At 42.9% G+C, this 24,236-nt stretch overlaps 1 protein-coding gene, 1 long non-coding RNA gene and 2 pseudogenes across 5 annotated transcripts; 1 reads left to right on the plus strand and 3 right to left on the minus strand.

Moving 5' to 3' along the window:
- The first annotated feature begins 2,090 nt into the window (after positions 1-2,090).
- LOC120693532 (phosphoglycerate kinase-like) lies at positions 2,091-11,738 on the plus strand. 3 transcript variants are annotated; one of them, XM_039976986.1, is made up of 14 exons: positions 2,095-2,500; positions 2,621-2,747; positions 2,843-2,928; positions 3,360-3,639; positions 4,364-4,707; positions 5,702-5,987; positions 6,692-6,759; positions 7,125-7,376; positions 8,460-8,535; positions 8,963-9,039; positions 9,115-9,164; positions 9,859-9,943; positions 10,470-10,568; positions 10,688-11,738. In XM_039976986.1, exons 2-14 carry the CDS (start codon positions 2,642-2,644, stop codon positions 10,886-10,888), a joined length of 2,010 nt encoding a protein of 669 aa, XP_039832920.1. In that variant the 5' UTR covers positions 2,095-2,500; positions 2,621-2,641; the 3' UTR covers positions 10,889-11,738. The 3 variants fall into 3 exon arrangements, 2 of the variants coding, with proteins under 2 accessions (XP_039832920.1, XP_039832919.1); XR_005683011.1 differs by having other exon boundaries at positions 2,091-2,500; positions 4,364-4,537; positions 8,460-9,039; positions 10,688-10,893; XM_039976985.1 differs by having other exon boundaries at positions 2,095-2,747.
- Positions 4,478-5,222, minus strand: LOC120693533. The gene is made up of 2 exons (XR_005683012.1): positions 5,040-5,222; positions 4,478-4,876 (listed from the first exon to the last, which is right to left on the minus strand). It is a non-coding gene; the product is annotated as an uncharacterized LOC120693533 (long non-coding RNA).
- Positions 11,739-13,875: 2,137 nt separating the features above from the next.
- LOC120688908 lies at positions 13,876-17,028 on the minus strand (annotated as a pseudogene).
- Positions 16,779-24,188, minus strand: LOC120691004 (annotated as a pseudogene). The gene is made up of 8 exons (XR_005682068.1): positions 24,021-24,188; positions 22,007-22,086; positions 21,664-21,745; positions 21,460-21,554; positions 21,039-21,144; positions 18,122-18,211; positions 17,955-18,041; positions 16,779-17,168 (listed from the first exon to the last, which is right to left on the minus strand). The product of XR_005682068.1 is annotated as a ras-related protein RABF1-like (transcript).
- Positions 24,189-24,236: the final 48 nt, after the last annotated feature.

The raw sequence follows: 24,236 nt of genomic DNA on the forward strand, positions 1-24,236 counted from the left end.
AAAAAAAATGCATTTTTCAAGAATGCCTGAACATATAGAGAAAAATTGTAATGCTACTCAAGCTGAATTAGAGCAAGAGCTTCCAGCACCTCGTCCAAAAAAGGGGGAAAAGCCAAGATAATGTATATTTTTCTTCCCTATATATGCTGCAATATGTTCCTTCACTAACTAATCTGAAGTATTGAAACCTCCACAACGGAACTAGAGACATCCAAAATAGTTGCTGAATCCTCTCCAATGCCTCATTCAAGCTCCGGCGTAACAACTAGGAGGATGGATTCTCTCTCGCCAACTGGTCTTGGTGTAACAATATGAAAAATGGCTGGTATCTCACCTGGAGGGATCAATCGTAGGCTCACAATTGAGTAGATAAATTAGCAATCTTAGATATGTAAACTATATTCTTTTGTGAATAATTAGTATGATTGCTGGTACTTTTGTTATGCTATACTGCGAAGAGTGTGTGAACTCTATTATGTATCGCTGAAATTTGTGTAAATATTATGCTAAAAGTTGTGATATATACCTGCTATGAAGGTGTATTATATCTTACTCAAATTTTATTTTATATGTCTTGTTACATCCTACCGTGGTGCTGCAAACATGGGGTAAGAGTTGCTGGAGATGAGCTCCGGTGGAGCAGTATTGTTTCGTTTGTTTGGGTGGGCGGAGCTATTTTGTTGCTGGAATTCAAGTAATGTGGAGTTAACAGACATGCTAGAAATCAATAACAGAGCATTCTTTTGATGGTACTTTCCTATAGTTCAAACTTCTAGTAGTATTTTTTCTAAAGATTGCATCTTTTAATAGAATTGTAAATTGGGAGAATACAAAGCGGGTGAGAGGATTACTCTTCTGAAACTTCAGTAGCATCCATCCCTATTCAAATCCACGATTCCTTATTCTAGCACTATAGAATCCCCAAATACAAGGGTTTAGACTATTAAACGAGAGCACGAGAAGGAGATAAACAACACAAAACAAGAGGGGAGGGAGAAGTGCGCACCATGAAGGGAAAGCCTGCAGAGCTGCCGTTGTCGAGGGACACGCCGCCAGGAGGCATGCCGCCGCCGCGTCGGCTCGTCACTCCCTCATCGTTGTGCGCGTGCGTGTGGTCTGGATGCGTGTGTGCATGCAACCAGGGGCGTGCGTATGTTTGCTTTTGATCAGGGGTGCCGGATGAAAATGAAAATGATAATTTTCGATTTCAAGGATTGTTTTCGAAATTTTATCGACTTTTAAGGATAAACAAAAATGAAATAAATTATTGAAAAAAGAAAAACAAAAAATGATTAAAATAATATGAAAGTGAAAATGAAAATAATTTGAGCATCTTCTGATCATTTTCTAGAAATATTCTACCATATTTTACCGATAAAAATATTGTATCAATGTAAAATGCCAGCACACCCTACTATCTATATTTTTAAATATCATACCTATATTTTTAGAGAGTCATGTAACCCTAAATCCCAAACTAGCGACCTGAATTCTCATAGATAGTCTCATGGATGGTGGGATTAATGTTTCAATTTTCAGTACTATGAAATGAAATACATGCTATCGATGGATACTTAGATTAATATCTTAACCATCAGTACTTGTGTATGAAATGTGTCAAGTTATATGATTAGTGTTGTGCTCTATGGTTTGACATATTTGTCTTTTTTAAAATATCATTACAATAAGTTTCCATCGTTACCAATGTTTTGGTTTCCAAAATTACTGTAATACTGATGTCTTTTTTTTGATAATATTGCATTGTTTTAGTTTCCAATGGAAAAATATGAAAGTGGAAGTGGTGGAGCTTTTCATCGATCATTTTCGACCGTTTTCATCCCTATGTGAGTTGGTCAGGGGTAAGTTTTTCTTTTCTTTTTTAATCAGCAGCTAACGGAGCACCCTTCCATTTAACGTCAGTGTTAGAAATCAATAATTCTTTTGACGATACTCTCCTATAGTTGAAACTTTCAATGATATTTTTCTAAATTTGCATTTTTTTAATAATACAGAATTACATATCTAATTTTCATATAGAATCGGGATGGAAAATGAGGGCCAAGTAATCCAAGTGATCTTATCTCAACGATAGGGGTGGGTTTGAGTGGGAAAGGTCGAGGTTGGCTGCTTGATCTCGTGCTCGCCAATCCGGCCCGTCGGAGCTGTGTAGCCGTCGCTCGCCTCACCAGCCGGCCTCCAGAGCTGTCGCTCGCCCGCCCACCGGCCCCTCGAGCGGCACCTCGCCTTGGCGCACTGCTCCGGAGCCGCGCGCCTCGCCGGCCAGACCTGCAGCTAGCCCCCGGCCGCCGGCCCTTCAAGCGGCACCTCGCCTTGGCGCGCTGACCCGGAGCCACCACTCGGCTCGCCGGCAAGAGCTGCAGCTAGCCACCGACCGCCGGCCAACAGATCCGCACTTGCCTTGCCACGCCGGCAGCTGGAGCCGCCGCTCGTCCAGCCGTGCGACCGTCACTGAGGCCACCTCTACTTTGCGGGCTTGCTGGTTGCTGCCCCTAACTCATCAATGTGCATTTGCAACAGATCACTGTGAAATGATTGGGATTTATCTTACACACGTGCTACGCCTAATTTAAACCTCACTTGCGAGCATTCACATCACCAGGCATTTCAGAAGGAAGGCTGTATGCAGGCTTCTAACTTTCAGTTACGCTCATCAGGGTCTCCTTGGTTAGAGCCATGGCTGGCATCCGCTGGGTTCCAGGTCGCTACACATAGTGGTTGCTTTTCGGGTGAGTTGGGTGTTCTCTGGTTGTTTAGATGTTTTTGTGTACTTTGGACGCATTGAAATTCCAATACCATATTGATTTTGTTGACTTGATTGTAGGGGGGCTAGGACTATCCAGGTTGAAATGTAGATTACAGTGCTCTCTGCTGTGGCAGTCTACAAGTTTACTTCATAATCAGAAAGAGGTAACTCGAGTGCACTGGACAATTGGATATTTAAATAGTGTGTAATATGATTAGTAGTCATACTTGAAATTTTCTTTTACTTATGTCGTGATATCTTAATTGGATGCTAAGGACAGATCTTTTGGGACTAGTGGGAATGATAAATTCAGGTCTTTGATGAACTGTATGTTGATTCTTTTAAGTTTTTACATCACAAGAATATAAGTTACAAAGCCAAAATTCAGCGTAACTATAATCATGTTGTCTTGCATTTTTATATAAAACAGATCAGGGAATGGTGTGCTGAAACAAACATGGAAGAAGGATACTTTTTAAACTCTGCAATACTTTTGAGATAGTGATTTCCTTTCTATGTTTCCTGCTTGTTTAAATATTACACCTCAGTTCCTTCTGAGATTGAATGCTAACCTTTTTCTTTTACATCACTGTAGAAGGACAGATATTCTTGTATTGATCAGTCAACAACGTATCTGCATGTACAATCACTCGGGAACTTTCCGACTGAAAAACTTCGTGGAGAAGTGGTTGTGGTGCGTCTTGATTCTGCACTTCTCTTGGGACATTTAGGAACATGCACTTTCTCACTTGAAAGAGCATTGCTAACTATCAAATACTTGTACAAAGCAAGAGCAAAAGTGGTTATAGTCACCAGCTGGGATACAGTTCTTCAATCCGATAATCCAGAGATTAAATCAATTGACTCTTTTGCAGGTTAGTCAATGTTCATAATATTATTTATTGTGCAACACGAATTTCTTGACATATCTTCTGTTACTTCCTTCTTGAGTTACATATCTCTAGAGATTAAATCAATTGATTCTTTTGCAGGGTTGTTTCCAGTTTTTTATGTCAGTATAGCAGAATGCTGAATTGCACACCCCTATTTCTTTAATTACACTGATTTTTTTTACATTCGCCCTTGTTGAGTTATATTTTTAACTGAAAGAAGGAATGGTTTTGAATGTTGTAAAAGGGAGATGTTGAGTTCCTATGCAGCAGATGTTCCACTATGGGTTATCTGCAGAACTACAGTCCTTTGCCATTGTTGATGGTGATAAGTCACTAGGTCATTGCCCTATCATTTTAGTAAGAGAAAGAACTGAACCAATTTTCGAATGAGCTGCAAAATCAAAAACAGTATCTTTAGCTGATAGCTTGAAAATAATCTTGAATTTTGTAAAAAGGGAGATGTTGAGTTCCTATACAGAAGATGTCCCACTATGAGAATCTGCACAATTACAGTCCTTTGCCATTGTTGACGGTGATAAATTGGTCATTTGGCCATTTGCCTATCATTATCATAAGACAAACAACTGCACCAATTTTCAAAGGATCTGCAAAATCAAAACATTATCTTTAGTTGATAGCTTGAAAATAATCTGCCTTAAATGCTGGTCGTTTTATGTTGACACGTCATAAATTCTGGTTTTGTCAGAGTACCTGTCGTCACTTCTTCAATTACAAGTCATCCCAGTAGATGGTGCACCTGGTTTAACATCATTTAAGAAGGAAAAGTGGGTGCAGAACAACATTATTTTGTTTGAAAATCTTCTGAGCTTCAGAGGAGAAGTTGCTAATTGCAATAATTTTTCGCGGAAGCTAGCTTCAGGTGCCACAATATTTGTCAATGACTCTTTCTCACTGTCTCATAAGATTCTTGCATCAACTGTTGGCATCACCCGCTTCTGCTATGCATCTCTTGCTGGCTTCCATTGTGAGGAGGAGCTTAAGCGATTGATAAAGATCACGGACACCACGAGGCGCCCATATATTGCAATTGTAATCATTAGCCTATTTTTTTCTCTGTATATGTAGCTGACAGGCTTTATCCATGATCTAGCTCTCAAATATCAGTTGTCTATTTTTTTTTTTACGAAATAGGTTTCAGCTTTGCTTTCTGTATTTGACGTGAAGGAAAAACAATGTATGTAAAGTATGCTAGTTCAACCTGTTTTCTTCCTCCATGAAATGCTAATATATCCTCTGTGCTCTGGAACCACCAAAGAAAGATGAATGGCTTGTTAAATACACTTCAAACAACCGAAATTTTGTTTCCCTATTGTTCACAGACATAAGTCTATGGACTTAGGCAAGTACTACTAGTGTTCAACCTGTTTTCTTCCTCCATGAAATGCTAATATATCCTCTGTGCTCTGGAACCACCAAAGAAAGATGAATGGCTTGTTAAATACACTTCAAACAACCGAAATTTTGTTTCCCTATTGTTCACAGACATAAGTCTATGGACTTAGGCAAGTACTACTAGTATTTGCTATGTTCCATATTAAAGCAGAATTCCCCCAGCCACTGAGAAGCTATACAAAAGTACCTAACTAGCCGTAAGTAGTGTATACTGGTATTCTTTTCTATTAAGTGGGTGAACAAGAGTTTAGGCATTATGGCAGGGATCATATGCTGATAATATAATTGCATTTCGTTTCTTGAGTTTTTGTTAGAAAGACTGATACTGCGAAATATTATGATTAAATTTTATTCTTCTGTAATCTTAAGGTCATCGGTAAATATTATGGGTTGTCACTTTCAGTTACGTTACAGATTTTATTTACCTGAAACATAGTGATTACTGATTAAAGTAGATGATTAATGGCAATTGAACAATAAATTCATTGGTCCTAGCAATGGGTATTTCATATGAACCATATGCAAGTAGGATCCATGTGTCACTACGAAACACCTTTCAAAGCTGAAAATGTGTAACTGCTTCCTATTGCCAGGTTAATTTATTTCTGATGACTTGTTCTTGTTATTGCAGATTGGAGGCAGTAACTTTTTGAGAAAGGCACCTGCTCTTCGGATGTTAATCTCTCTATGTGATGGGTTGTTCTTTGTTGGAAAATTATCATTTCAAATAATGAATGGCCTTGGAATGTCAGTGCCCTCTCAATTCATTGAAAGAAATGCAATTATGGAAGTACTACAGATTATACAAGTTGCTAGGGATAGGAATGTTCCTATTTATTATCCAACAGATCTCTGGTGCTTGAACAATGACGATAGTGGAACATTGGGAGTAATTAACTCTACTGGACAACTGGATGGTGAGTATTACTAGGAAATTTTCATGCCCTTCGTGTGTTTCTCGAGCAACTTTTTTCCGTGGTAGCATTTATGAAATTGTGCTTTCCTTGGTTAGATTAAGCATCATCCTGTCTGCAAAACATGTTTCTCACCACTTAACAAGTTACTTGTCAAAGTGTAATGGTGGGCCTTTAGTCCATGCTAGCCAATTACATCCTGGAGAAACATGTTGAATTGGATAGTTAGCAGCCATATTATGCTAATGGCAATTAAACGATGAAATTTCTGTTTTATATACCAGTTGCCACTTGCCAGGAACTGAGCCTAGCTCAGTTGGTGGGAGGTGTGGGTGTACACTCTCACCACCTAGGTTCGAGTCCTTTTCAATTAAAATTTGGGTTTCTATTCAACACCTATTTCCCCCTAGGTTGGTCGAGTTATTTTTTCCTTGATTTTTAAACTGACAGTTTCCAAAGGAACCTGCATTTTGCAATTTATAGTACTGGGTGTGTTTATGGAGTTTGGCGCTATCTGCAAATTCTATCATTTCGATTTCCCTTTAGCTATTTCTTAAAACTAGCATTTTCATTGCCTATAGGTATTTCCTGAAATAAATTCAGCGATCGTGTTAACAGTTAAAAGTTATTGAAATGGCATGTAAGCAATTACTTGAAGCAGTAATGAATTATTCTAATACCTGTGATTTCTTCATACTTTTTTCTAGGCTGGACACCTGCTGATATAGGACCATCAACATTGGAGAAATTTTCTTCTACAATACCACTATATAAGGTAAGAATGGTATTCATGGAAATATTGTTTCAGTTAGTTTGAGTGGATTTGTGAAATAATCGTAGTTACTAATACAGTACATGAAACTAATTAGTGTTTACTTAAATCCATTATTTCATACTTTCTTTTTTCCTTCTCGGGTCAATTATATATTAGTTTAGTTCGTAGTGAACTATATGGTCGAAGTGAAGTATTACAGATAAAATTACATCCAGATCAGTTTGAAAGCTTAGCTTTGGTCGATATGTTAAGTTGTCTGTGAACTGCCATTGATTGGATTTCTCCTTTCTTCCTATCAAGTTGCATTCATCTTATGGTACTCTTTTAGATCCCGGGCCTGGCCAACTAATGACATTTCTTTACAGAAGATACTATGGATTGGACCTACTAACTACAATTTAGCAGAAGAATTCTCAGCCGGAGCAACACAGTTGGGTCAAATACTGGAAAAAGCAAGCTTTGGTAGCTGTGAAGTTATTGCAGTAGGGAATGCAGCATGCAACACATTAAGACAGAATATGGATTCCTCATCTCGATATATAGAATTTCGAAATGCCACTGTCGTATGGGAATTCCTCAAAGGAAGAATATTGCCTGGCATAGCAGCATTGGATAAAGTAAGTCATGCTCTGGAACAACTATTCTGTTGGGTCATAGTGCTGCTCGTATAACAGTAAAAGTTTTCATCAGCAAAGTATTGTTTCAATTCATCCATGTTATTTATTCAATATGTGACAAATGAAGCCCACTTTGAATCACAGTGAAGTTGAAAGTGTAGACTGTCCCTCAATGCTCTCAGCAGGCCAGCACATCTGTGTGTGCCTATACAATTCTTTTATTTTCATATGACCTTACATTCGATCATATGGTGGCATAAATATACTGGTATGAACTGCAGATAGCAAAAGACCTAAGTGGTCCCATCTAGATGTCTGATTAAGGATCAAGAATGTTCCAAAATATAAAATTCCATTGTATGTTGCATCATAGAATACAAATAATCCTAATAGTAGAAGAAATTAGAGTTATATATATATTTAATGACATTAAAATCCTCCAACATTGCATCAGTGCTATAGATGGCGAATATCTACCAAATATAAATGACATGTGGGTCAATTAAGATAAGAAAATTATTGATTGAATTTTGTGCTCAAGGATTTCTAATGATTGCTCAAGGACTTCTATTGGCATATTGGTTTTTATACAGCCTGAAAGTCCTGAACAGTGATGGATCTTATGTGCTATTTCTGCATAACTTGGTTCCAGAAACGGTAATCATTGTATTAAAATATGATTGAAAGGTCTCAATGTCATCCTCTGTTCCTATCCCAGTCGCGGACTTGTAGCTGAATATTTCATCGAGATGGGTACCCACATTTCTAAACAACATTTTCTTTATTAATTTTTGATAATATAGTGGAGTATCTTTTAGTTCCAGTGATATAGATATATTTGGTTGTTGAGAAAATTCCCAATGTAGCATCCAAAAAACTTGCTCTTCCCTCTACAGCACCCAAACTTAAAAACTTCCCTATAAGTACACCACCGAAAATTTTGTTCCCTACAGGATACAACAAAATTTTCGGTTGTGTACTCATAGGGAAGTTTTTAAGTTTGGGTGCTAGAGGGAAGAGCAAGTTTTTTGGATGCTACACAGGGAATTTTCTCTTGGTCCTTCATATTGAAACTTTTTGCAGCATTACCCCTACCGGATTCCATGGAGCTCTGTCTTCTGCGATCCTACACTACCCTTAGTGGTTGATATTGGAAGTGGTATGCCTCCTTAAATATTTTAAATTGGGTATTTGTTTCATAAATGAGTACAAAATGAAGTGGGATAGTATATTTCTTTTGGGAATTATGGTGTATATGCTCCATTTTATTAGTAATGTACTAGCTAACCAACATCCGTGAAAGATATGAGAAAGCAGATAGTGTTGAACTAACTCACCATTTACTAATACACATCTTTATTGTTTTTTCCAGTATAGATTCCATAAATTTATTCTTGTAGTCTTGTTCTCAGCTTGTCCACACTAATGACCAGAAAGTATCAGTTTGTACCTTGTGATAGGATTTAGTAGCTGTACATTTGGTCATAGTGCAAACTACCAAATTCTAGAATATTACTTCATTATAGGCTATCTCTGCTTTTGTGATTCGTCCACTTTTTTCCTGTAAATACTCTTTCTTAGTGCAGGAAATGGTTTGTTTCTTTTTCAAATGGCTAAAAGTTATGAAAGTTCAAATTTCCTTGGTCTTGAGATGAACGAAAAGGTAAGTACTGCATTTTAATCTCTATGGAATCCCATTCTTGTCTTTAACCTTTTCAGTAACTCACATTTACTGTAGCTTGTTATACGGTGTCTCGAGGGCATGGCTTCAGATGAGAAAAGAAACCTGTAAGTGTTTCTTGCCTGTGTCTTTCTTCAGCCTTGCTCTGTATAAGCTATTGATCTCAGTTCCTGCAAATGTTTTTTAGTTACACAAATAAAAAGGATGAAACAATATACCAGAATAGCCTCATGCACCTTAGGAATTACACATTACTTTTTTTAGTTTAGCTTATTAGTTCGGCACAGAATTCGAGGGAGCCTAGATTAGAGAATTTAGAGCTGAATTGTACATCCTTATGAATGTAAACTTCTCTCCTGTAAGCATCACGTTCTAATCAGGAAAAAGAGCAGGATTGCTTTCTTTGACTTTTGAGTAATCAAATGGATCTTTCTGTGCAATGTGCACAGATGCCATCAAAATGTTATGGACCTTTAAACCATTTTCAGAATTCTCATTCTAGAAAATTAGATCATCAACAAGATGCACAAGTATGACCATGTTTTGGTGACAGAATTTCTCCGCTTGGAACGAAGCTCTAAAAAACCCAGATTCAAGGACTTGCTGCTCATTAGTAGTCCTTGTACATGAAGTTCTTGTAGTGATTCATTCATTCATGTGCATGTACTTGTGCTTTCAATTTTTCCCAATAATTGTATGAACTGACAGTCTAAGACTAATGTTATCATTTTCCTTTGTTCTATTTTTGTGTTACCTTCTATGTTTCATCATCAATATTGCTGCTGTTTATTTTTCTGACAGATATTTTGTATCAACGAATGCAACGTCCACATTCCATTCCATAGTTTCAAGTTATCCTGGACGGTTGACTCTTGTCACAATACAGGTTTCCTTCTACTCCTATGGTTCATATGTTTTTTTTAGGGAACAGGAGGGGTTGTGCCCCTACTTATTATTATACATTAGTAAATTAAAGAAGAGTACACAGAAGGTACGAAGTGAAGAAAAAAGAAAGAAGCCAGTTTTAAGTGATAGAGTGTAGCCATTCTGTTATTTGAGGGAAATAACTTGCTCTCCCAATGTAGAAACCAGGGCAAACTCCTGCAAAAATCTTGATCTGTATTTTTGGATTGTTGGATCAGCATTGTTGAAATCCTATCATTTCTTACGGTCCATATGCTCTATGACATTAGTATCATGACCTCTATATAGAAAGGGATGAAAGCAATGCCACACTCATGAGACTTGAATGTTATCTGGGATGTTAGTTCGTATGCTTCATGGAAACATTAGTTCTGTGGCTTCACTTTCCCACATTAGCTCAGATGCACCACCCTAGCACTTAAACCTTTTATCCTATTCCATGGTCTATGCGGTCATCTTGTTTGTTGATTATTGTCTCACTTCTTCAGTGCCCGAATCCTGACTTCAACAAAGAGCAAAATAGGTGGAGGATGGTGAGAAGAATGCTCGTTGAAGCTATCATCGATCTTCTTCAGACCAATGGCCAGGTATGTTATGTTTATCGTCTCTGAATCTAGGATAGACCCAAAATTCTGCTGATCAATGAAGCATGGTTCATGTTGAAGAGACACTGATCCTAACAGAGATACTGCAATTACCACTTCAGGTTTATCTGCAGTCTGATGTGGAATCTGTTCTGCTCGGAATGAAAGAGCAGTTCCTCTCCTACAGCAAGGGCCAGCTTGTGGTGGACAGTGATGATGGTGGCCACCGGATGGAGAACCCATTCGGCGTGGTGTCCGACTGGGAGCGCCATGTCCTCGCTCGTGGAGCTCCCATGTACAGAACGATGCTAAGGAAAGTGTGATTCCATCCTCTGTCTCTGAAGTCTGAGCATTGCATTTGTTTTGTCACCATGGCTGCTTCAAACATGGAAAGCGTTACCGAACAATGTTCACGGCCAGAAACGTAAGTTAATTCGGTCCACTCCAACAAATCCTAGACAAGCAGACATGACCAGTTGACCACCAATTTCTGTGGCCAAATCGAACCAATCCAGACATGGTCATCCAGACAAGTGCTATCTGAAAGCATACTACGAACGGATACCTACATCACTACCAGAAAACGCATGTTTACATATGTTTGCCGAGTGCCTTCTACTTTATCAAGTGTATTTCGTCGGGCACTAGGCAAACAAGCTAGTGTCACTAGAAAAACACTTGGCAAAATCAAAACAGTCAGCAGATATGTCTATTTGCCGAGTGCCGACAACAAAACACTCGGCAAACAACGGCAGGACACTTAGCAACCATGAATCACTCGGCGAATACTGCCACATGACCGCCACGTGCGAGCTCCGTTGAGCACAGCGCCAGCCGTTAAAATTTTGCTGAGTGTTTTAAGGTAGAACTCGGTAAAATTAACACTTTACCGAGTTGTTTGACATAGCACTCGGTAAAATTAATATTTTACCGAGTGTTTTCTTAGCACTCGGCAAATAAATAATTTTCTTTCTTCTGCCCTCCAAAGAAAGCTGTAGGTATGCTAAAATCTCTTGCTTTCCTAGGAGATGCTACTGTTTTATGTTTTGTATTATATTTTGTGTCTGTTCAATGCTGTTATCATTGAGCTTTGCAAATCCTATGACTCCTTACTCAATCAGCATATCAAGTCAATTTGTAACTGGTTCTTAAGCCATGTTTATGGTTATATAATTCGTGATGATACATTGAAATCTCTCATTATTTATAGGCCTGCATAGACCATTAAAAGCAACTCAAATACCACAATTAAAGCGTAATGGCTACACTATTTCTGACAACATAGATCATCCACGCCTTTTCTACGGGTAGCATTCTCATTGAAGAACTTACGATCATATTATACCTTAATTATGTTTTGCTCTGTAGACGAGTAAACCTATAATATGCTTATTTGATGATGCCTATATATTCTAGGTGGTTGACCTATTGTTGCCGTGAAAATGGATGGACGATCCTTACGGAGCACGACACGCTGAGATGTGGGAGCTCTGCTTTATATTTAGTGCAGGTCCTGCTTTCAAGATTCGGTGGTCAAATTGACCTGTAATTAATAAGGGGATAAAATTTAATCAGTAAACAACGGTGGGGATTCTGAAGAGTTTAAGCGCATCAGTCATGAAGTCTAATACGAAAAACGAGTCATTGGTGAAAAACCGATTCGTTATTAACAAATGGTGATAAGGACAAACATCATTGTAAGGAAACGCATCTGACCGATAAAATGTAATATGATGGTTACCATCAGTCGGATCGGACCTAACTGAGATAGCACTGACAGCAGGGCGATGGATTAAACCAAAATAGCCGATGAAACTAATTACGATGGCAATATTCTTATCAAAATTTGTTATAAGTATCTAGATCATGATCATGTCGGCCATAAGATAAGCAAATAAAACTCCAATAAACTGAGCCGATAGAAGTTTGATCGAAATAGGGTAAATTGTGAAATCTATTAAGAACTAGCAACCTTACAAACACTTGATAGAAATTGGTAAATTATAAGGTTTATAAACAAACAAGAGATCAGACGATGCAACCTTGCAAGTTTACAAAAATTCGATAAATTGGTATATAAACTAGACGAAACTATGGGATGCGCTCGTAATTAAAGTCTAAAACATCTGATAAAAGTGAACTTACCAGGAAACCGGAGAGTCGATGCAGCCCTATTCACTGAATAATTCATCGAAAAGTACCACTGTTGCTCCTAGGATTTTGGCGATTATGCCAAGAAAAGTGGTATTAATTGATGGATCTCTTACAACGTTGCTGACTGCTTCTTTTTATACATATAAACCTATAAAGATTATTAGTCGAATACGAGACTAAAAAGAAAGAAGTACTGCTATATTTAGAACGTTTTTTAAAGGAAATCGGACTCTCGTAAATCTTCTACTGATATCATCATCCCATTCCAATTTATATTGTAACTCCCGTCACCTTCAACTAGATCCACGTTAGCTTTGACCTAATCATCTGACAGCTCCCGCGGAACTCCTTAGAACAATATAAATTTCGGTGGTTTCCCGCGGAACTCGAACAAGGTTTATGGTTTCGGCGGCCGCCGGCGATAAGAAAATGCCATGTCACGCGAACAGGAGGAGCAGTGGTGGTAGGGCCCGCTATCCTTTACTGCTCTGCGTGAACAGGAGCTAATAAGAATCCGGCAAACGGTGGGGGCAGCTGCAGCACATTGGAGATCGCCCGTTTGAGCCGGCGTCTAGCAACTCGTCTATTTTTTATTTTTTTCTACTTTCTCTTTTTAGTCAGCCTTTCGCCAATTATAATACTTACTCTTAGACCAGTCTCAGTAGGGAGTGTCATCGCTGCGAACTAAGTAATCGAGCCGGAAGAGTGTCACGGTGATGACACTCCTCTCACGTCACATAACATTTTCTCTTTCTCTCTTCTGTCATGTCAGCAAATTTAATATTTATAATATTCCCATTATAATTGATCTTATTGGCTCTTCCCATGACTTTTCTTTTCCATAAATATACTTGCATTTATGGTCGGCACCTATGTCCTACGGGCTGGAATTTTCTCAAAGGATACTTATGTCCTACGGCCGTGTCATCTGCCGCCGGATAGGCCGATGTCAGTGTTCTTCTAGTGATAAATCCTCTCTCCCCCCACTCTAACACCTGGGTTTTATGGTCGGAGTGGCTAGAAAGGGTGGTCTAAATTGGTACCAGAGCTAGGTCCCGGGTTCGAAATCCACCGGCCACGCATTTCTTCTGCTCCGCGATTTCTCCTGCGGGGTTCGCTGAGACCAGCAGCCACAGGCGCGGCGCGGCTCGCTCGACTAGGGGAAATGTTGGTCCAGTGATAAAACCCCTCTCTCCCCCACTCTAACACCTGGGTTTAGAGTCGGAGTGGCTAGAGGGGTGGTCCAAGTGTCAGACATGGTGGCGAAGCTCATCGCCGCCGTCGAGGTCGGCCGCCAGACGGACCACGAGTCGAAGAGCGCCTGCTGGTGCTTCTCCCCGCCCTCGAACGTGACGTACGTCGCGGGCAGCTCCGGCAACGGCGCGCTGCCGTCGAGGTACTGCGTCACCTGCCGCATGCTCGGCCGCGCCGCCGGCGACGGCTGCAGGCACGCCAGCCCCAGCCGCAGCACGAGGTCCGCCTCCGCGGCGTCGAACTCCGAGCCGAGCCTGGCGTCCACCGCACCGGCGATGGAGCCCTTGCGCCAGTGCCCGAGCACCCACTCCGCGAGCACGAACCGGTCGCCAGCGGTGGCGGCGGCGTCGGCATCTTCCTCCTCCTCCTCGATGGGCCTCCGGCCGCAGGCAACCTCCAGGACGAACGCGCCGAAGGCGAACACGTCGGAGCGAGTGGTCGCCCTGCCGGTGCGCACCAGCTCCGGCGCCATGTAGCCCATGGTGCCGACCACACACGTGGTGTGCGGGTCCGCGCCATGGTCGTACAGCCTCGCAAGGCCGAAGTCACCCAGCCGCCCGTTCATCTCCCCGTCAAGGAGCACGTTGCTTGTTTTGATGTCCCGGTGGATGACCACCTTCTCCCAGTCCTCGTGCATGTAGAGCAGCCCGGCGGCGACGCCTCTGATGATGCCAAGCAGTGGCGGAAGCAGATTTTCAACTTAGGGGCGGAAGCAGATTTTCAACTTAGGGGGGGCTTGGTTCTTCCTCCTCTCTATCTCCACTCATTTCTTCACCTTTTTTTCTCTTTTTCTCTCATATTTCTCCTTTGATTTCAATGGTTGTTTGGGCAGTAGGGGGGGCTAGAGCCCCATAGCCCCCCCCTGTAAATCCGCCCCTGATGCCAAGCCTCTGAGCCCAGTCCAAGACGGGCTTGTCGCCGTGGTAGTGCAGGTGCTTGTCGAGGCTGCCATTGGGCATGTAATCGTAGACCAGCAGGAGCTCCCCTCTGCGCCGGGCAGTAGCCGAGCAGCTGCACAAGGTTGCGGTGCCGGAGCCGGCCGATGCTGACAACCTCGGCGACGAACTCCTTCATCCCTTGCCGTGATTCGTGGGACACCTTCTTCACGGCGACCTCGGTCCTGGACCCCGGGAGCACGCGCCTGTACACCCTGCCAAATCCTCCTGCTCCGAGGAGTCGCTTGTCCTTGAAGCCATCGGTGGCGTCGTACAGGTCCCTGTACGCGAACCGGTGCGGCCCGAACTCCATCTCCCAATCCTCGCGCAGCTCGGCGTACCTGTGCCGCCGCCGGAGGAGCAAGAACCCGACGGCGACCGCCGCGAGGACGGTCGCCGTGGTGGCAATCGGCAGCGCGACGGTCAGCGCCTTGGACCGGGGCTTCGGGCCGATGCGCGGCAGCTTGGGCAGCTTGGCGTAGTCGAGAGCCGGAGCGTCGCCGTCGAGGCTGAAGCTCCAGCCGAGCACGTAGTGCTTGACCAGCACGATGCTGGACGCCGACGAGAAGCCGACGTACGCCGTGCCGGTGATGACCGCCGAGAGGTTGACTTTCGTGGACAGGAGCGGCCTCTTGGGCCTCGGCCGCTGCGCCGGCGCCATACTAGTTTCGTCAAGTTTCATAGTCTTGGAAACAGTGTAACACAAGTTTTATCTAGATGAAACTCATTTCTTCTCTCTTCATAAATTTCTTGTCATGTCATTATTTTTGCCTATGTGACACCTCATTTAATATGCATGAAACCTCTATGAAACTTGCACTGAGACTGACCTAACCATCACGATTTCTTCATTTGGAGCTGAATTAATTGTTGATGCAGATGTTAGTACAGTTTTTTCTGATTCAACAGTCAAGTCAAAGCTGAAAAATGATAGTAATTTAGACCCTGTTTAGTTCCCAAAAAAATTTGCACACTACTCATCACCTCAAATCTTCGGATACATACATAGAGCATTAAATATTGTTGAAAAAATAACTAATTACACATTCTAACTGAGTAGCACGAGCTGAATCTTTTAAGTCTAATTAGTCTATAATTAGACATTATTTGTCAAGTAACAACGAAATGTGCTACGGTACCAAAATACAAACTTTTTCAGCAACTAAACACACCCTAGAGAGGCACGAATTTGAGTCCAACCTTCAAATCTCCAGGCGATGTCACGATGACCTCCTCTCTGGACCAATAGATGCAACAGACCAGCTGACAAGGCCAAGATAAGTGAAAAGTTAAGTCTTTTTATGGATCTTCTCCTTTATAATTACTCACCAATTGTAAATTTGTTCCCTTGGTAATAAAGTTCAGGCAACCCGCAACCCCCGGGTTGCCGTAGTATTCCTAAAAAAACATGTTTTGAATTTGAAGCTTCAGCCTTCAGGGCTGCAGCAGTACAGGTTCAAGTTTAGTGAAAAGAGCTTGGATATGGAATATTGAGGTTAGCTTTTTATATGTAAATAATTTGTTGGGTTCTGAACTTCTTTGTCGCCTTCATATAAAAAGATTTGCAGATCGTCAGTATATTCTCAATAAGAAACAGCGTGGTTCTTACCAAATGGATCAACGTAATGATCGTAGAATTCAAATGCGAAGTGTAAAGTTAGTTCATGAAAGTTTCTAGTACAAGAGATTTCAAAGAATAGCTCCTAATGTTTTCAGCTCCTAATGTTAGCTGGTCAGTTTTCAGCTCCTAATGTTAGTGTGAAGTTAGCTGGTCAGTTTTTGGCCGAGATTGATCAAAGAATAGCTCCTAATGTTTTCAGCTTTTATTATGGGACCAAAGGCATCTCCGATCCAACCGTAAACAGCAAAGTTACATAATATGGTACATTTGATTTCGCATCAGAAAACAGGAGTCGCAACTTGCGCCTGCGTATCAGTTCAGTCACTTGTTGATTGCCAGTGCACAGTACAGATCATGTCACGACGAGTTAACTTGGACCAAACTGGAAACGTGTATTTCCTGGTCCCAACACAACCAACACACCGGGCAAGCATTACATGGAAGTTACATATGCAAACAACGTGCATACAGATGGCTGGAGTGCTTGACCTGACACCATGTTACATTGTACAGGCAAGGTTTGCGTTTTAATTGCTACTGTATATTACACAGTACTCCTTGACCAGGCTTTTTAAAACCTACTACACTGATCAAGTGTCATCAAGATGATGTTGGCCTGGGCAACCTCTTGGCGATTTCCTGCCAAATATATATTCAATATGTTAGTATGATCGTGCCAAAGACTGCAACAGCATATGAACAAACTGGGGCAGGATGACTAAATGTGGGAGCAAATGTATTTATCATTTCAGTGTGTTGGTCAAAATATCCACACAGAAAGGTTACTTTCTTGTGTGGTGATTAGAGCACAAAAGTTCAGGCTTGCTTCACGTTTCCTATAAAAAAAATGCTATGTTTTGCTGATTTGGCCCTACTCCCCTTCTTCCTATCAATGATTTCACATGTAAAGCTGTTTTATTCCAAGGACAAGACAAGTAGCACGCAAGAGACAGAATGACCCCAATCAAATTCATAAGTTCTGGTAGTCCCTTTTGGACAGGCCAGATTCCAACAGCCACATCACAAAATTTCAGATCATCAATCAAGTGGGCAACATATCTTATTTTTCCCCCGAAAGACACGTGGCAACAGATTGGAAATGCCAACTGATGGAAGATTTGACTAGCATATTTCTTGGTCCTGCTTGGAACGAGGAGTTTCTGATTTTAAACGAACTAGTCAGCATGAAGCCAAAAGGCTTTGCTCTCATCTTACTTCTGCTACCAGCCTTCATTGTGTAGGCCAATACCTTTTCAACATTTAGAATAAACTCACGAGCCTATATGCTTTTCATGTTGTCACATCTTACTTCACATTTTTTAATGCAGAACTTTTAGGACAAGCTAATTAGTACGTCATACTTAAAAACGGAGGGAGCATATAAAAATCAATTCTCACTATGCTCCCTGATACATAGTTACATACCTCAAATAATTGATTTATGTTATCGGCTGTTTTTGCTGACGTCTCGATGAAAAACATACTGTTCTTTTCTGCATACTCTTGTGCTTCCTTAAGAAATCAAAGCATAGTGTCAAAACCTTTAACATTACCATTCAAATAGACAAATTGGCATAACCTTTCTTTCATACCTGAGAAGATACACTACGATTTTCATGTAGATCAGCCTTATTTCCAACCAAAGCCATAATCATATCAGGACCACCATGTTTTTGAAGTTCCTGAGTGGAAAAGAAAGTGATGAAAAGTTCAGGCTGGTGCCAAAACAAAAGAGGGTATCATCATGGATTTCATTATGCTAACAAATATAAATGTTGCTCGCAGTCAAAACAGAATAGACAAAAGCTACAGAATACATGCATAGCTAAATAACAATAAGTTAGGGCATTTGCTACACTGTTGCTAGCAGATCCTTTGTGTAGAATAATAGGATTGGTGTAATTGATGGATGGATTGCATTGAGGCCTCGGCCGGTATAATCATATGGCAGTTTACGATACGTATATCTACAACTACCAAATATACTCTAATACTCCCCTGCAGTCACAGCGGGAGTACCGCAAATGGTGAGACTGGAGAAGAAGCCGAAAGCAGTAGCCAACGGACTAACATCCCCCCGTAGTCATAACGTCGGTGTGGTGCGGATGCTGCGACTGGAGAGAAAACCGGCGAATAACTCATGCGGATGGTAGCCCTTTGTGCCGATGTCGAGGTAGCCGAACTGGAGGGCGAGGAGCCATGGTTGAAGATGCCGTGCATAGGATAGCCGTGGTCGACGTAGAGCAGTCGAGGTTACCGAAGACGAGGTAGCCGCACATGAAGCCGCGGGCGCACAAGGAGGCACCATGGTGGTGGCGTAATGGAGAAAACGCCGGAGACGAAGATGGCGACGCATCGAGGCAGTCGTAGAGGGAGCGATGCCGAAGTCAATGCAGTCAGGCCATCGGGCGACACATGCCCGAGTTTGCCAGGCTCGGAAACGCATCGGGGACGATGGGCACGCACCGGTGTTGCCAATACCGGACGTGCAAGAGAGGATGCACAACCAGACGCCATCGCCGGGGGGACCAGCAGAGAAGGCCTCCATGGCGGTCGCAGGCGCAGAAGAAGGCAAGGTAGGAGGTGCCAACGCCTGCTGTTGCTGGAGTAGACGAAGTAGTCGGGGACGAGATGGCGACGCTGGCAACGTGGTTGTGCTAAACGAAGCGAGGAGGGGAATCCAGACTTTCTAGCACAAGGCCGAGTGATCCGGATGACGCGGCGGCGGTGCTCGAAGGAGATGGCCAAGAACTCGTGCAGCTTGACGAAGACCATGCGCGAAGCGCGCAACGACGAGTCGACGATGAGGTCGTGGACGTGGTCGGCGGCGGTGTAGATGCAAAGGCGGAGGAGACCATGTGTGGAACCGCTGCTGCTCGAAGAGACGACACAGCGGCAGCCCTCCATGCACGGGGAAGATGCACGCGTACTGAGAACACCCGTCCTAGATCCGTGCGTGTATGCTGATCGGCTGATCAGACCGAGGGTGCACACACGAGACGACGGACGACGATGCCGCGCAGATCAGAAACATGGCGGAGAAGTCGGGGACGATCGGCTTGGAGACCGTGTCGCGGAGGGGCCTGGCGGCGCTGCGGGTGGTGCACCGACGCGCACCGCACGCCAGCCCGGGCGACACGGGTGTTGAAGAAGAACGGCCGGTGACGATGTCGAAGAAGAGGCATGCGGTCGACGGGCGGTGGGCGACGCAATCTCGATCAGTGATCGAGTAAAAATTCAGAGAAATTACCAAAAAGAAATCAGCAGCAGCATCTCGTGTAGGACCTCCGGGTGCGCGTAGCACAGGCACCTCACCCCTCCTATCTATGTTCTTCTCTCACCCGTCGGTCAGAGGGACCGAAACAGAGAGAAGTCAGAGGCTCGATGGGTAGGCGCCCAGCAACGGCGATGGATTGGGCGGCGGGGATCTGCACCGAAGCGGCGGAGGCGGTCGGGGTCGCGGGTTCTGGCCGGCGACGGTGGCGGGCGACGCGGTGCCCGACGGGCGCAAGCGGAGTCCGCCAGGTTGGTGCCGGGTGGCTCCACGCCCGGAGGGGCCGCGGATGCCGAGGCGGGCGGATCCCCGCCGGGATCGACGGGATGGAGGGTCAGCGCCGCCACGGGACCTGTCGACGACTGGTGGAGGGGGCGCGCGGAAGCCCGATCTGCCACCACGACAGTGCAGGGAAGGACGCGTGCGCCGCGGTTGACCGCAGCTACCACCACAGCAGCGCTGGTCGAGGTCGCCGTCGACGGTTTCCACGGCGGGTGGCGAGGTACGTGACGATGTGTTGCTGCCGGAGACTCTAAAGGCGGCGAATTAACTCGATCCGCCGCGATGAAGGGCGCTGCCCCCGGCGGAGGTCATGGGCGACCTCCCTGGGGGCGCACTAGAAGGCCGGCGAGGGGGCGCCCTGGAGGGGCGCCGTGGGAAACAGGGGGAAGGCAGCGGCGCGAGAGGAGGGGCGCCGGCGGCGCTAGGGTTAGGGCAGCGGAAGGTTGCCTAGGATCTCAAACCCTAAACTCGTGATACCAAGTAGAATAATAGGATTGGTGTAATTGATGGATAGATTGCATTGAGGCCTCAGCCGGTATATATAAGAGTACAAGACTTGGGGGCAAGGCTCCTCGGGATACATATGGCAGTTTACGATACGTATATCTACAACTACCAAATATACTCTAATACTTTGGAACAATCATGATCACACCATTTGAAGTAGTTACGAAAACCTCTCAGTACTGTAGTACAATATGAGACTTCAATACAGTAAGATGGCCTCTCCAATTATACTGTCAATGTAGTAGACTGACCAGAAATATCTCCGGAGTATAACACAAACATGATATGGTAACTCAAAAGCAGAAACACAAATCCCAGAGAACTTGTGACCAACGTTTTAAAGTTTGGAGTGAATTAATTGAACTTGACCATCCATACATCTTAAGGAGATTTCATAGACAAGATTAATCAACATATGACTTCATAGAAGGGAATAGATGCAGTACCTTCACCCAGTATTGTGCTTTGTTAAATGATTCTGGACTGGTTATGTCATAGACAACAATTGCAGCACCAGCTCCCCGGTAGTAAAGAGGCGCCAAGGCAGCATACCTGAAAATTGACTATCTTTCATGAATTTTGCAAGAAAATCATTATTGTGCTTGAATACAACTTAAGTTAACTGAACTTAAACATGAGTGCATAAGTGGGTACTTTTCTGATGAAATTTCTTTAGGCAGATCAATGCAATATGACCTAGGGATGCAAGTGGTTTGTCCATGAACCCCCATACAGGTCATTTTTAGATGGGTTTCCAATAAAGCCAACTAAAAATGAACTATATGCGGGTTCACGAAGACACCCACCTGCATTCCTAATGCCCTACGTGTCATAACTTAAAATTAAAGCCAAGCCCCTAATATGTACCTCTCTTGGCCAGCAGTATCCCATATTTCAAACTTCACTGTTGTGGAGTCCTCTAATGCCAATGTTTGTGACAAAAATGATGCACCAACAGTTACCTAAATTCATTAAATGGAAGAAGGTGAAGCGAAATAGCACATGTGAAAAGGTTAAAGTACAATGTACATACAGTTCATGAAACTGAAAACCGTTAGTTGCTAGTTTAACCTTGGAAGTAGGGTCAAATTGACCACGGACAAAGCGAAGAACAATGCAGCTCTTCCCAACACCAGTCTCCAAGCAATACCAACTGCAAAGGGAACAAATAAGAGAAACTGGGAACAATGTGCAAATTCGATTCAATTTGATGCCAACATTTAAAAAAACTACAAGCATTACACCAAGGCAATAATTGGACTGAGATATGACGTCGATATGCTGATAAAACGCTAGCCAGATAGATACAAGAACAAGGAGAATCATAATGACAGAATTACAGTTTAATTTGCGAATAAACATATCCAAGGAGAAATTTAAATAAATGACCCACATAAGATTGCTATTAGCAAACCTTCACTCGGAAGTTCTTTGAATCGATATCAGAACTCCCACTGCTGACATTGTTCAACCCTCCACTTCCAGCATTAGTGGCTAAATGAGGGAAAAAATGATGCATCAGTGCATAGCACAATTGTTTGCTACCTAGCAGCTTCACATTATAATAATGTTGATTTGAAAAAAAAACACAAGAGTGACTAACTGGAGAAAATTAAATACCAAGCAATTATAATTCCATTTTAGAAGTTTTGCATGGATCCTTTTAAAGTATATTTGCCAACCCAGCAGCCACAAGAAATTTTTAAGAGGTGTACTCAGGGAAAAACATGATTTAAACGAGGTTTACAAGAAGCTGCAGTGAATATTATATAGGTCCTGTTATGAGCTGAAGAACATAAGATTTAAGGATATCCATATGATTACAACTATTTTAGTAAAATTTCAATTTTGGATATTCAACTATGGGCAGTTTTGAGTGATCATAGGTTTGAGAGGATAGAATCTAGATAATTTTCTTTCGCGGTTTATTTTTATGACTGGTAAGCAGGCCTACATTCCTTGCAAGGCTATAATAGCTCTAGTTTAAACAGTTGACTATTTTGCATCCCAACATAAATCCATAATAGTAATAACGAAATATTAAGGTTCCAACAGTGGTTCAGGGATATAATGGAATTAAGAATGATCTATTTTGCCATTACCTTTATTAGATTTTTGTTGACATAGTTGCAATTTCTATTTTTATGACTAGTAAGCAGGCCTACATACCTTGCAAGACTATAATAGCTCTTTTTTAAACAGCAGATTATTTTGAGTCCCAACATAAATGTGCAGTAGTTATAAAGCAAAACATCAAGGTTTTAGGGAATATCGATGGAATTAAGAATGATCGGTCTTGCTATAAAATAGCTGCAGGTTAACTAGGGGGGAGGGGGGTTAGATACGCTGATCCATTTATAGCACTTCCTAAATCAGAAGCATCACTCACATTCTATTTCCCAAGGCACTCTTCACCACTCTTAGTGCTATCGTCAGGGTCACCAGCCTACTGTACCCTTCTTTCTTATTCTGGCTTTCTCTAGCTTAAACAGAAGAGCTTTGGTTAGCTTCCTTCCTTTCTATCAGGTGCTGTTCTTTGCTACCAACAATTCATGATGTACACAGTGAAGTAAATAGTGCACTTGACAAATGCCAATTGGTGTGTCTTAGAGCGCCTCTCAACCTTAAGGGTGCTTGTTGGGCGAGTGCATGAACTATGATATGAACTCAGTACAGCGCCTTAATATAAAAGCCCTCTTATTTTAGATGTCAATACACAGAAATTCCAACTTTTATCCCTTGTTTGTGGTTGCTCATTTGATTGTCCCACTAATGCTATTGCCATGATAGAAGCAGTTTTGAGAATAGAGCAATAATAGTCTACTCTCAAAGTATATGAGCTGCTGACTGATTGATTCACACAACTAGCTTCAGGCTTGAGTCAATGCTAGTGTACAGAGCTTGCAAATGAAACCAAATAAATTAACTAAGCCCCCCCCCCCCCCCCCCTGGATCCCCTCCAATCCACATGGGGAATGGATTTATCCAAACAAGCTGTAAAGACCAAATTTTCCCCATTTTTACATCCCAACAACAACAACCTTCACAGTCGCACGAATTTCATAGCCCCTTCAGTTCCACAGACCAAATAATTCAGCTCCATCGATTCCTAGACAGAATTTATACGAAAGACATATCAAAACTCCACGAATCGATCAAGCTGCAAACCCAGCCACCGTCGCAGCGCAAACTTTCCCCCAAACTGAAGCAGCATTGACCTTCCACCCCACAACCCCTTAAGTCCCAATCGGGAGCCCGAATCACACCGTGCCTACAGCAGCGCCCACCCTGCTCAACTCCGAGCTTCCGAGGCCATATCGCCCAAGCAGCACAACGCGAATGAACAGAAAGATCCACAGATATGAGGGGGAGAAAAGGGGAGCGATTTTTTTTTCTTTTTGGCAGTTGGCGAGGCGGGTAGGAGCTACCTGGTAGGGAGGAGGAGCAGCCCATGGGCGGCGCGCGGGTGGTTGCCGGACGAACGGACTGAGGCGGGTGGTGGCGCAGGCGGTGGAGGCCGGCGTTTGCCGACGGCGGGTGGTTTTTGGTTGGCTCGCCAATTCTTCCTGGCTTGGGCGTTGGCTGCTCTGCAAATGGTGACTTCTTACTGACAAGTGGGCTCCGTAACCTAGGGGCCCGCATGC

This window comes from Panicum virgatum, chromosome 9N, assembly GCF_016808335.1.
Source record: "Panicum virgatum strain AP13 chromosome 9N, P.virgatum_v5, whole genome shotgun sequence".
NCBI classification, from domain to species: domain Eukaryota; kingdom Viridiplantae; phylum Streptophyta; class Magnoliopsida; order Poales; family Poaceae; genus Panicum; species Panicum virgatum.